Below are 13,074 nucleotides of genomic sequence, written 5' to 3' on the forward strand. Positions count from 1 at the left end.
GGAATAAACTGACAGAAATGGTCTCATTTTGAAGAAAACAACCTAAGATAAAAGCTGATATAGGATTTTAGGCTAGTATGTGAGCACAGATGTAGTTATCAGCGCAGAAATATGATGCAAAAGTTTGCTTGTTCACAAGAGTCATTTCAATTTTCGTGATTCTTCTGAAAATTATTCTTCGATATTTTACTGTAATGTGAAAGATCTGTGAAATAAACACATTGATATTCCTGAGAGTAAGAGCTTTCATTTGATATGTGACTTGTCTATGTTTAGTGAGTTTGTGTGCTATAAATATGAAACATCATTATTATTTGTCTGATTTTCTCAAATTTTTTCTTTTATGTAAAATTAATGCAAATATCATGGGATTTGCAAGAAAGCAGAGGTTCTAAGCTTTCAAAAAATACCATATATGTCTAGTTTTGTGCTTCACAGTTAATAGATTTTTTTTTTAATAATACGATGACCCCCCCGCGGACCCACCGGTGGGTCCAAGGGCGTGGCCAGAGCTGAAGAGTTAACCCTCTATGGCAACAAACCACTTTTTTTTTGGCACACACAACACCCCTTTAATTTTTTTTAAATAAAACATCACATTAAAAGTCTGATGACAAGTTTGTGACCAATGAAATTTAAGGTGGGTGTGGGTTTGACCTTTCTTCCTGGGGTAGAACAGTCATTTTTGTGACCATAGGTGGCTTGAGCACACTACTAGCAGAAGGTAAGATAAACTTTACCTCTTAACATGTTTAAATTTAAATATGTTTGTTTTAAAAATATCTGTGATGTGCATGAATATGTGAAGAATCATATTTGATTTAGTAAAAACAGTTTTTGTCTTTATTTATATACTAAAATGGTAGTTTTTCTTTCGTTGCCTCAGGGCAACATTAAGCAGTTAGATCACTTTTGTTTAAACAATAACATGCTTATGGATCGAAATGTGCAGGGATGCATAGTTATCACCAAAATTATTTGTTTTGCACTACTGTATAATATTACTCACAGGAAATGGATGTACAAACATTTTATGGAGGTAAAGACCAAGATCGAGCAGTTTGGCTCATTCCTTCCGACAGTGAGGACCGTGAGCTTGAGGAGAGTGACAGTGAGGAAGAGTGGACACCAGAATCAATCAGGTTTGAGGGAGGGTTAGAAGATCAGGATTTAGTCAGTAGAGCACTTACTGTATGTAATAAACATGTGTGAATGTGCTTGTGTGTGTGTGTGTGTGTGTGTGTGTGTGTGTGTGTGTGTGTGTGTGTGTGTGTGTGTGTGTGTGTGTGTGTGTGTGTGTGTGTGTGTGTGTGTGTGTGTCTGTGTGTCTGTGTGTCTGTGCGTGTGCATGCATAGGTGGGTAAATAGAGGTGACCAAGAGATGACCAATTGTAATGTTTATGCTTCTTGGTTCCTTTTAAAAACAGTTGGCATGTCTAATGAGAATGAGTCTGTGGAGAAAGATGAAAATGATCATGATGATGATAATTCTCTGGAAGATGTTCCTCGCTTACCCCGCTGGAGAACACCCCACAATGCAATAAACCATTTATGGATTGTGTTTGTTTAAATAAAACTTGTTGACATTGTTGTTGTTAAAATAAAACTATTTTCTAATGTTTTTCATTCTTGTTTATTCCTCGTTTCATTAATTATATAATTCAGAAAACCTTGGTGTTTTAGTACGCTAATGGCATGTTTTTGCCCTGAGGCAACAAACCAAAATCTGGTGGGGGATACCCAAGCTCCCAAAAAATAGGGTCAAATATTTTTTTTTTTCATCCTAAAATAAAAATTCATGCCATAGAGGGTTAAAATAACCTGAGATAATTAAATAATGATATTACATAATACTATGTGCACATTCACTAACAGTGCATTGGCTGAGAGGCTGTGTTAGGCTCTACTGTGTTAGGACTACATGTCCATGTCTTGATTTATTTATTTATTTTTATTTATTTTTTTTTTAGACAGGTATAAACATGAAACATGCTTTTCAAAAGGAAGAAATGTATTGGTTAAAGGTTGTATCAGCGATTTCAAGCCTGAAAAATGAAGTGTCATATTCAGCTGACCTTTCTTCACGATCCGCTCGCTGACTGCCCCATAAATGAGCTGTGAAAAAAACGCGTCTTGGTGGTCAGCCTAGGGTCCGAGATAAGTCAAAAAAACAATCGGTGCTACCAACCATTCGATAGAAAAACAAACAGTGTTCCAACCAATCATGTCAGGGGTTTGGTGTTGTGGACTTTCGCTCCGCCTCCCTCACATCCCTGCACCAGTACGAAAGTCCACAACACCAACCCCCTGACGCTGGAGTGGTGGGGAGGGTCAGGATGCGCTCAACATCTGCTGCAGTGGCTAACATCTGTAGAACACAGACAATAATATATAAATTATGAATGAAATTGTGTGCCCAGTCATAACAAATATAGATAAATATAAATAATAAACAAAATGTACATCAGCAAAGAGTATCAGTACCTCTATTCTTTCATCAATATAGACCATCAGCAGCTGGATGAGACTTAATAATAAATAAATTATTATACCAAGTAATAAATTGCAAATACACAAGCTAACTTAATTAGCTGTTTCAGTACACATGAAAATCAAACAAATCGACTTGTTATTAGCTAATAAAATTACAAAGTTATAGATTTTTGTAAATACTACAAACAGGGTAATACTGACAATGATGAGGAAAAACGTTGAAATGGTGATGCCAGCAGCACACAGTCGGAGTAAATCGTCTTTTTAAACTCTTCCATTGCTCTTTAATCACTGTACCCTTGCAACATTACTGTTGATGAAACTTGATCCGTGGTGATTTTGCTCAGATTGGGAAAAAAATGTATGATGCATCGTGGTTTTGCTCTGAGGCGCTCTGATCGGTCTCGAGCAACAGCGTTGCCCATGTGACTAAACTTAAAAAATACTGCTGTATACCGTACAATTAAACAGTAACTTGCAATTAATAAAATGTTCCTCAAAGGTATCCTCATTCACAGTATACAACTGTAGTTACACAAAATGGTGCCTTACTGTAGGAAAATTCAAGATGAATATGAAAATAGTCTTGTGTTTAAGTGGTGTTGGGATTTTGTATTCAAGTCTGACTTTTCTTAGACCATAAACGAGACGTACACATTCAAAGTCAAGAGTCACTTTATTTTGTTATCATAGATAGATGTCCCATTAAAATGCTACAGTACACAATAGAAGTAATGCAGCTGTAATTTAGTCATCACACAACTTCTTAATTTAAAGTCTCAATATTAATGTTCACACAAGCTACAAAACACAACTGTTATCTATTTGCATGCTGCTAATAAGAACTAGGGCTTATTCTAAAGCTTATTACAGTATAAAGTTGTAATGACACTCAGCATAATAAAAAGATGCAATCTCCCTGCATCATTTAACTTGCTTTTCAAATGATTTATTTTATTGGATCATTCATATTTTCAAAATCTGTGGGGGACAAAAATGCAGAATTTTAATTAGCAGTTAATTGTTACTCATTTCACAACAGAAAAGACCAGTTTCTCCAAGTAATCACATGACAAAAATGTGATACTTACCATGCCTAAGGTTTACTTTTTTTACTTTCTAGACATTTTTCCCTTCATCTTCATCTAAAAGTCTGCGATTTTCATCGTTCTGATGAAACAGAGTGAAGAACAATTTATGGCTCTACTATTTTTTAAATCAGATCTGTAAATCTGCAACTGACAATCTTACATCTTACTAAACATACTAAAAATGTAGTCAGCATTGCTCCTAAAATGAGGAAATGATTAAAAATTGCTTCAACCTGTCAGACCTATCTCAGACCTGTGACTCTTTACAATAGTTGTGTGTGTTATAAAAACAGTAAATATAATACCATTAATGATTGTTGTTGTTGGATGTAATAAAAAAAGCAATCGTCATTTACTCCCAACATCTGAGCCGCTTAGGACGCAAAGGATTAAAATTATTTTTGTTTTTGAATGAATTGCGCCTGGTGATCTACATAAATGCGTCTATTTTCCAACCCAGTCTCATAAAAGTACATACCTCTGGATACTTTTTATCAGCACCATTTTTACATACCTTACTGCACGTTTCGTGGCAGTTTCAAAAAGAAATTTCCATTGAGTGGCACTATAACACAGTTTCAATATGTGAACCCTAGCATATTATGTTGATATAGGTACGTTTAGAGTTCAACTATCCGGAGACTGTTGCTAAAAGTTAATGCTCTATCGTGTTGGAAATATGCCCTACACCAAACCCAACCCTAAACCGATAGCATTAACAAGTGCAACAGATATAATACGCATTTGTTTACACCATTTGAATCTTCCTTGTGTGTAGATTGGAACCATAGTTACACAGGATTTGAACCGGAGCTCTTCACCTCTCATGTACATCTCTGTAATGCGTGAGCTACCAAACAAACCTACCATCTATGAAAACCCATAGATATGAACGTAGATATGTCATGCTAACATTCCAAAAGAATCAGTTCTCAAATCTCCCAGCTTATTAAAATTGTATAATATTCTTCAAGTAATTGTGCGAAAATTACACTTTATCAAACTCTATGAATCATACTTTGTGTGAAAAGGAATAAAATGTGTCTGAGTTTTACTGCCTCTAATGTTCATTTTTTTGGAAACTGCAGTGATCTATGTTCATGCAAATCATTCATGATGCAGCTTTAACTACAGAAGAAGTGAGTATAAGGGTATTTTATACATCTTTGCAAATCGCCTTTCTTAATAATGTGCTAATTAGCAAGTGTTACGGCTAAATGCAGCTAAAGTAAATACTACAGCTCGTCATCCCACGGCAGAGGGGGCGGAGTGAGCAGAGCTCATTAGCATTTAAAGGCAAATGCAACAAAACGGCTTGCTGTAAAAGGGTAAAAAAGGGTGGGGTTTTTTACACCACAAATTTTAACCAAAGTACAGGGATGTACTGGCCATCGGGAGCACCGAGACATTCCCGGTGGGCCGGTGGAGTAGTGGGCAGAGGGTGGGAGACCTCCCCCATATTAAGCGCATTCGAAACTGCAAATAGCCCAAAAGTGTGAATCGGCGGGATCAGTCACACTCACAGTGCTGACAAACGTGCGCTTCCGCCACGATGTAAAGTGATAAACAGCGCATGTTGCTTGATCCATTCAGATACAACACAGAATTGTTTTGGACACATAAATTTCCTGCATTCCAGCTCAAAATCAATGCTTCACTGCATGCATTTCTATGTGACAAAAATGCATTATTAAGTCTGATGCATTTGAATTCAGCAGTACACAGTAGTCAACATTTGAAGTGGATCAAAACCTTTCATCAAAGTTAGCCTAAAAACAAAACAATACCCATTCTTGTCTTAGAACAACTTTGATTAACTTTTTTGATCCACTTCAAATGTGGACTACTGTATATCATTATTTGTTTCTGTCCTGCTTTATTCATTCATTTACTCCAGTTAAAGGCCCTTTAACCCAACAAAACTTTCACGGGGGAACTTGTGAGCCGGATGGGCTGGTTTTGTCCAGGGCCAAATTTGAACCCCAGTCCAGCCCTGCTAAAGTATGTTATTGACTTCTTATTAAGACCCTAAAGAATCATATCAACTTTTGGAAAATAGGCATCCAATGACCCCTTTAAAGTTCTGTGCTGGTGACCCAGTTGTAATAAGTTTAAGTTCTAGCTTAACTAACCCCCAACTAATTCATGGTGGAGATAAAAACTTACATTGCAGCATTTAGCATTTTTTTTATTACCATAATCTTTCTCATATTACAGAATTAAAGTTGTACTTACTGTGCCGGATTCACATGTTCCTCTACCTTGTCCTCTAATGTGTTTAAGTATTTTTGTCTGTGAAATAATACCAGCAACACTCAAGTAACAAAAAAATAATCTGATTTACACTCTATTGTTATCTTTAATCCTCTAAGCAACAGTTTCATATGTAACAATAAGGATCAATAAATTGGAAATATTTTAGCAGTGATATTCTTTTGTCACAGTTATTGGGTTCAGATTTTCTCACCTTCAGTTCGCGAAATATCCAACAGCAACAACAACACAGACAACAGGCATACATTAGTAGAATATCAAGACAACTTTCCTGAAGGGGAAACAAGCAATAACAATATTACAATAACAGAAACAGGGGGACATAACAATATTACAATAATAATATTAATAATAAAACAAAATAATAATAATAATAATAAAATAATAATAATAATAAACAACATAAAACACAAAACAAAATGCAAATAAATATTTTTCACTGCAAAACATTGGTGTCCATTAGATCTGGAAAAATACAAAGCTTTTTAAAATTATGCAAAACTTTGATAACACCATTAACTACAGGCAAAATTGCTGTTAAGACAAACCAACAGAAACAGGGGAACATAAACTTTCAAACAATGCTTTGTGAAGTTAATAAACAAATTACAATTACTAATTACAAAATATGTTTGCATAATTAGTGTTCACACCTCAACAAACTCTTAATAAAAATAGAGGTAAGACAATACCTGATTTTTGAAACACTGAACAAGTTTGGTCAGTGCCTTTTTATTCATGTCACATGTCAACAATCCCACGTCTTCATTGAACAGACAGTCTACTGTGAGTGTATTTTCCCTCGACACATGTCTGCTGCTGTCTGGTACAGGTTTATTAAGGTCAAATGTGTGATGAAACACCATGAAAATAGCTGGTTTGGATGCTGTTTCAAATAAAGAAACAATTAGATAATTGAATAGTGCATATAGTATTTCTACTCATATCTCAGTATCTAAGTTTCTATCTGAAGCTTAATCTTGAAGTTACCTGAACATGTATTAAGTTTATTCAGTGCAGCATCAATGTCAGTTCCTGCCCGTGACACAATGATGCAGAAAACCAGAATCACATTACAGTAGTCCACACTTTGCACCTCCTTTACAGCAGGCCAATGCTTTTGAAGATGTTCTGAAATTTGCTTCTGCAAAATAGATGATTTGCCCATCTCAATAATAAAGTAGTGTTTTCCTTTAAGATAAAAAAAAAGAACGTGTTAGTTTCCTTCTTAACCAAAATTGTGACTGTTTGGTATATGAAGCTTTTTTGTGTGTTGAAACACAAATTACGATTATAAATTAGATATAACAATTAATAATTAGGAAGAACAGAATATTAAGGTGTGATTAAGACAATCAAATACCAAAGTATAGAGTCTACTTATGTAATTTAATAATTCAAAATGTTTACATTTACCTTCAGTTGGTTTGAATGGATCAACTTCGTGGACCTGGTATTGGTTCATTTTTCTCTCTTTTCCTTCTTCCTGTTGAACAAACTTTTGATAATCACTGTTTGATTTTACCCTTTACATAAGGTGACCCAAGCTATTACAATTTTCCTTAAGGTGTTGCTACATTTATTCTGTGATTGAAGGAATGGTCAGGTTGGTCAGGATGAGGTGTTAATGTTTACTACTAACACTGCCAGACAACAACTGACACTCTATCACAATGTTCAGATTTCATTCCTGCTCATGAAGTCAGCAAAACAAAATAAATAATATACGATATATTAAATTTTCCTCAACAAACTGGCCATTAATTAGGAAACACGCTTTCACAATCTCACATGGTGAAGAATCTAGAAAAATCTAGCTATATTAAGTCAGTAAATAAGAATATGTTGCCTTGTGCTGCTTCACTGCCCTCTTAGCGCTTTCACTTTCATTCTTACTAAAAATACGCAAAAGTGCTTCCTGCACTTGTAACATAGTATTATTAGCATTTAAAAGAAAAATACAATTTTTAAAATCTGATAATCCCATTATTTATCCCTTTATTCATTTGGAGTTGTCAAAGTTTTCGACTCCCAGGTTTAATATGACATTGGAGGTAAAAGCGTATGCCTACATTCAGTCAATGAACATAGCTCTGTGTATATGCTTCTCAAAACACCGTGAAAAACGTACAATCATGTCTTAGACACATACAGAAAACACAAGCACGAATAAACACCGTCACATTTGTCACTAGGCTGCAGACTGTAATTGTGTTTACTTACCGCTCCTGCAGCCCGCTGTGTCACCCCGAGTCAAAGTCCTTTCACTTTGTTGCTCTTGCTGCTATTGGTCGACGGGATCAGACAGTACAGTTGTCTGCATGATACCTATAGGTGTCTTACCTTATTATTTTTTTATGTATTATCTTAATTCTAAACACAGTGGCTTAAAGTGCAAACAGTTTAACCATTTACTGCACTTTTCTTCTTGCTATTTCCCTACAGCGGCTAATGAACCGGAAGTCTTGCACATTTACAGAAAACAACTTACTTCCGTTGAAAAAAATAAAGTGGATACACACTTCCATTATAAGTTTATGGCTTATAGATTGTATTGAAAATTCAACATATTCTGTTTTCTTCGCAAGCAAATTTTCCTGCTTATTTCCCAGGGAGATGAAATATGTAAATAAATTTCTATGTCAATAAAACATTAATAATTTAGCTAATATTATCTGTTATGATATTACTAATGACAATAAGTCTCTGTTTACAAAAATATAAGACGTTCTCTTACAGGATAATAAAGTTTTAAAAGGGAAAATCCAACCTGATATAGCCTAACTGAATAAGGGACTGATTTTTAGACTGTTGATGTAATTCCTTAAGCAAGTCAATTATATCTTTTTGTTTTACTCTACGGGCTTTGATCAGGTGAAACATTTCAATGTATCATAGAATCCCTACTTCTCTGCTAGTTCGTCTTTAACTATTAGAAAGGTGCATCCTAAAAATGTCTTATACTTAAGTGTTTGAATTTTGTAGCATTCTTCATAGATTCTGAGACAAATTTGCAATGAAGATTCACTTTATTTTATAATTTACATATCCACGTCAAAGTGTGATATTTGGGATCAGTAACATTAAGCCTCTACAAAAACTATAGTTGTGATAGTTTGATACCCCTACAAGTACAACAGAAGTAATACAACTGTAATTTAATCATAACACTGCACTTCTCTATCTGAAGTCTCAATATTAATGTTCATGCGGGCTATGAAGCACACCAATTATCGATCTGCATATGCATCTAATTGAAACACAACACATTTTAGAGCTAATTATAGTTTAAAGTTACACTGATGTGTGATAATGAGCAACAGTTTCTCCTCTGTCCTTTCAGAAATTCCGTACCCACTGTGGAGGCAAAAATGCAGAATTTGAATTAGATTAATTGAAATGAAAAGACCACCAGTTATCTAATATAATCTAAAATCCAATTTCTAAAAATAGATGAAACATTGGACAAATAATATGAACCAAACAAGTCTATATTACACTGTAAAAAGGCAGTCCATCCCAAATGAAAATTCAGTCATCATCTACTTATACTCTTTGACAGATTCTCACCTGTATTAATTTGTAACAGACACAGGAAGAACAAAAAATTGCAAAAAAGATGACGAATCGATTAAATTTCTTTTGTTCCTAAAAAGGAGAAAAGCATTTATATTAATCACATAAAATGCTTCAATAATTTAGATCATACAATAATAACACAGAATATGAAAAATAAATAAATGAATAATTAGAAATATTGCCGATCAATGCTGGCTATTCTGGCAATATCCACATGTGACAATGAGACATGACATGCAAGGAAAGATTATTTTATAGCTGAGTGGTTGCTAGAAATGTTTTATAAAAACATTTAGTGTATATCTATGTTCTAAATTTATTTTTAATCAAATAAATAAATATAATCATTAAATATATATACAGTGCCTTGCGAAATTATTCATACCCCATTTTTTTCACATTTTGTTATGTTGCTGCCTTATGTTAAACTACTTTAAATTACTTTTTTCCCACATCAATCTACACTCCCTACTCCATAATGGCAAAGCAAAAAATAGGTTTTTAACATTTGTGCAAATTTATTAGAAATAAAAAACTGAAAAGATCCCGTTGCATAAGTATTCATACCTTTTTCTGGGACACTCGAAATTTAGGAGCATTCATATTGTTTCAAGTGTTACTACTCTTCGAGTGGAGTTAAACTGTGGCAAATTCATTTCAATGAGTATGATTTAGAAAGGCACACACCTCTCAGAAATAGTCTAACAGCTGAAAATGCATATCAGAGCAAAAACCAAGTCCTGAGGTCAAGATAACTGCCTGTAGAACTCAGTGACAGACTTGCGTTAAGGCAGTGATCTAGGGAAGAGTTTAGAAAAAAATCTGCTGCATTGAAGGTTCACAGAAGCATGTAGCCTCCATTATCCATAATGGAAGACGATTGGAACAACTAGGACTCTAGAAAATGTCTGCCAGCCCCCATCCAAGCTGACAGAGCTTGAGAGGTGAAAAGGTGAGGCAAAGAATGGCAGATAATTGCCAAATGCAGATGTGCAAAGCTTGTCACATCATACCCAAAAACACTTGAGGCTGTAAAGGTGCTTCAACTATGTACTGAGTTAAGGGTATGAATACTTATGCAATGTACTTATTTCAGTGTTTTATTTTTAATACATCTGTAAAATTTGCAAATCTGGTTGTTGCTTTGTCTTTATTATGGTGTATGGAGTGTAAATTGATGTGGGGAAAAACTAATTTAAAGCAGTTTAACATAATGCTGCAACAAAACAAAATGTGAAAAAATGAGGGGGTATGAATACTTTTGCAAGGCACTGTACATCTTAAAAATAGTGTTTTCATAGCTTTTGTCCCTTATCAATGCCAGGTCAACCAAGAATAAAGTTTTACACTGATCTAAAGCCCTGGGCTCTGCACAGTATATAAATTGTTTTGAGCTAGTCTGGACCAAAAACATGTTCTCTGAACTCTGTTTAATTCAAAGCGACTGTTGTGCCTACATTTTTCCTATTTTGTATGTACTTATTATTCATTATTAAATGGAATGTCATGCATTCTGACTTATTCACACTGTTCAAGATTTGGATTCTCATGTTAAACATAACCAAAGTCTCAAAAAATTAATTGGACATATGACAGAGTATTTCTGTGTAATTATTTTAAGATAAACATAAACCTGAGGCTTCAAATGGTGGACAATTTTGGTCAGTGCCTCTTCATTCTTGCTGCATTTCAACAATCCTTTGTCTTCATGGAACAGACAGTCCACTGTGAGTGTGTTTCTCCTGTTTATAACTCTGCTGCTGTCTGGTACAAATTTTTCAGCTTCAAATGTGTGATGGAACACCATGAAAATAGCTGGTTTGGATACTGTTTCAAAAAAAGAACAATAAGATTGAAAATGTGTGAACAGTATTTCTACTCACATACATCAATATCTAAGTAACTTTCTGGTGCTTAGTCTTGAAGTTACCTGAACATGTATTAAGTTCATTCAAAGCAGCATCAATGTCAGTTCCTGCCCGTGAAACAATGGGGCAGAAAACCAGAATCACATTACAGTCGTCCACACTGTACACCTCCTTCCATCCAGGCCTATGATTTTGGAGATAACCTAAAATCTCCTTCCGCAAAATTTGTGATTTGCCTGTCTCAATTAAGAAGTAGTTTTTTCCTTTAAGATGAAGAACAGAGTGGTGTTGTTTTTATATGTGCATTTTCGGAACATGGACTCAAGACAAGGTTATGATATTTGTGACTAAGTAATTAGATAAGAAAGAATTGTGGTTTCCCCATAATACTTTATCAATTCAATAATCCAAAATCTTACCTTCAATCATTTCATTTAGCTGAAGCTGGTGCTGTAACATTTTTTCTTCTTCTTAAACTGTTTTTCGTATTGGTTACTTGATTGTTGTTTAATCTTGTCCTGTAACCAATTTGAATTCAATCTTTAGTATTAATTGATTATCAGTGTATCCATGCATGATTTTAGCTTAGTCATAGAGACTGTTGTGTCGTCCTGTTCTTTACTGCCCTCTGTATGTGAAACTGAATATAACTGTTTTAAACATCTTTATCGCTTTCACTTTCACTCTCTTTATAATTAATTATCAACACCGAACATTATTGCACCTTCAACTTAATTATTTTATAAATAAATACTTTTCTCAAAATCGCACGTTATCACATATGGCTTTAGTCATTAAGACTTGTCATTTAAATTACTTAAAGCTGAAAGCTTTGACATCTGTAACAGGGTATTAAGTCATTAAACCTAGCACTGTTTTAAACTTCTCAAAACACAATGTGAAACGTACAACACGCTCTCTCACACAAATACACGAACATAACACGTCTGTCTCAGGCTGCAGACTGCGTCCGATCTACTTACCGCTCCTGATGCCTGCTGTGTCTCAGAATAGAATGAAAAAGTCAGAATAAAAGTCCTTTCGCTTTCAGCGTGGCTCTGATTGTGAAAGATGCAATAATAAGGATGATATAAAAACAATTTACACCGCAACAGTTTTTCAGGAAAGAATGTACAGACACTTTTATTTAACCACTTCAATAGGCCTAACACATACGAAGCTAAGCTGAAAATCATATTAGAGACGTTTATGGCCTCTTTTGCATTGTGCTATGCTAAAATGGCATTTTGCTGAAGTATAACACTGTTCCATGCGAATTCCTCTTTCCAGTAAACCTAACCTGTAAATTCCTGATAAAATCTTGAGTGTATTCAGCGTTTTAAGAAATGCTGAATAAACAGTTCTGTTTCCCTTTTGAGGTCACTGATGTACAGGACATTTTCCAGTCAGTAAAACATAAAACATAATATTGACTGGTTGGTTACACCTTGAATAATGCCCATCTTTCTTAAATACATTACCATTTTTGATAATTAAAAACAAACATGGTAAATGAATAAAACCAGTACACACACACACACACACACACACACACACACACACACATGTTGGGTTTACATGTTTTATGGGGACATTCCATAGGCGTAATGGTTTTTATACTGTACAAACCGTACTTTCTATCACCCTACACCTACCCTATACCTAAACCTAGCCCTCACAGGAGATTGTGCATACTTTTACTTCCTCAAAAGAACTCATTGTGCATGATTTATAAGCCTGTTTCCTCATGGGGACCTGAGAAATGTCCC

General features: G+C 34.7%; 1 protein-coding gene across 1 annotated transcript in view; it reads right to left on the reverse strand.

The window, feature by feature from the left end:
* Nucleotides 1-3,150: 3,150 nt before the first annotated feature.
* Nucleotides 3,151-13,074, reverse strand: part of LOC141334805 (uncharacterized) — a 29,382-nt gene continuing 19,458 nt past the window's right edge. The window contains exons 2-12 of the mRNA XM_073840030.1: nucleotides 11,368-11,456; nucleotides 11,071-11,264; nucleotides 9,429-9,506; nucleotides 8,082-8,111; nucleotides 7,275-7,344; nucleotides 6,849-7,049; nucleotides 6,551-6,744; nucleotides 6,052-6,129; nucleotides 5,820-5,876; nucleotides 3,585-3,663; nucleotides 3,151-3,474 (exon numbers count right to left, since the gene is read on the reverse strand). Of these exons, the coding sequence (XP_073696131.1) occupies nucleotides 3,613-3,663; nucleotides 5,820-5,876; nucleotides 6,052-6,129; nucleotides 6,551-6,744; nucleotides 6,849-7,049; nucleotides 7,275-7,344; nucleotides 8,082-8,111; nucleotides 9,429-9,506; nucleotides 11,071-11,264; nucleotides 11,368-11,456 (1,042 nt within the window). The 3' untranslated portion in view covers nucleotides 3,151-3,474; nucleotides 3,585-3,612. The remainder of the gene's footprint in view (nucleotides 3,475-3,584; nucleotides 3,664-5,819; nucleotides 5,877-6,051; nucleotides 6,130-6,550; nucleotides 6,745-6,848; nucleotides 7,050-7,274; nucleotides 7,345-8,081; nucleotides 8,112-9,428; nucleotides 9,507-11,070; nucleotides 11,265-11,367; nucleotides 11,457-13,074) is intronic.

This window comes from Garra rufa, chromosome 5 (genome assembly GCF_049309525.1).
Source record: "Garra rufa chromosome 5, GarRuf1.0, whole genome shotgun sequence".
Classification (NCBI taxonomy): domain Eukaryota; kingdom Metazoa; phylum Chordata; class Actinopteri; order Cypriniformes; family Cyprinidae; genus Garra; species Garra rufa.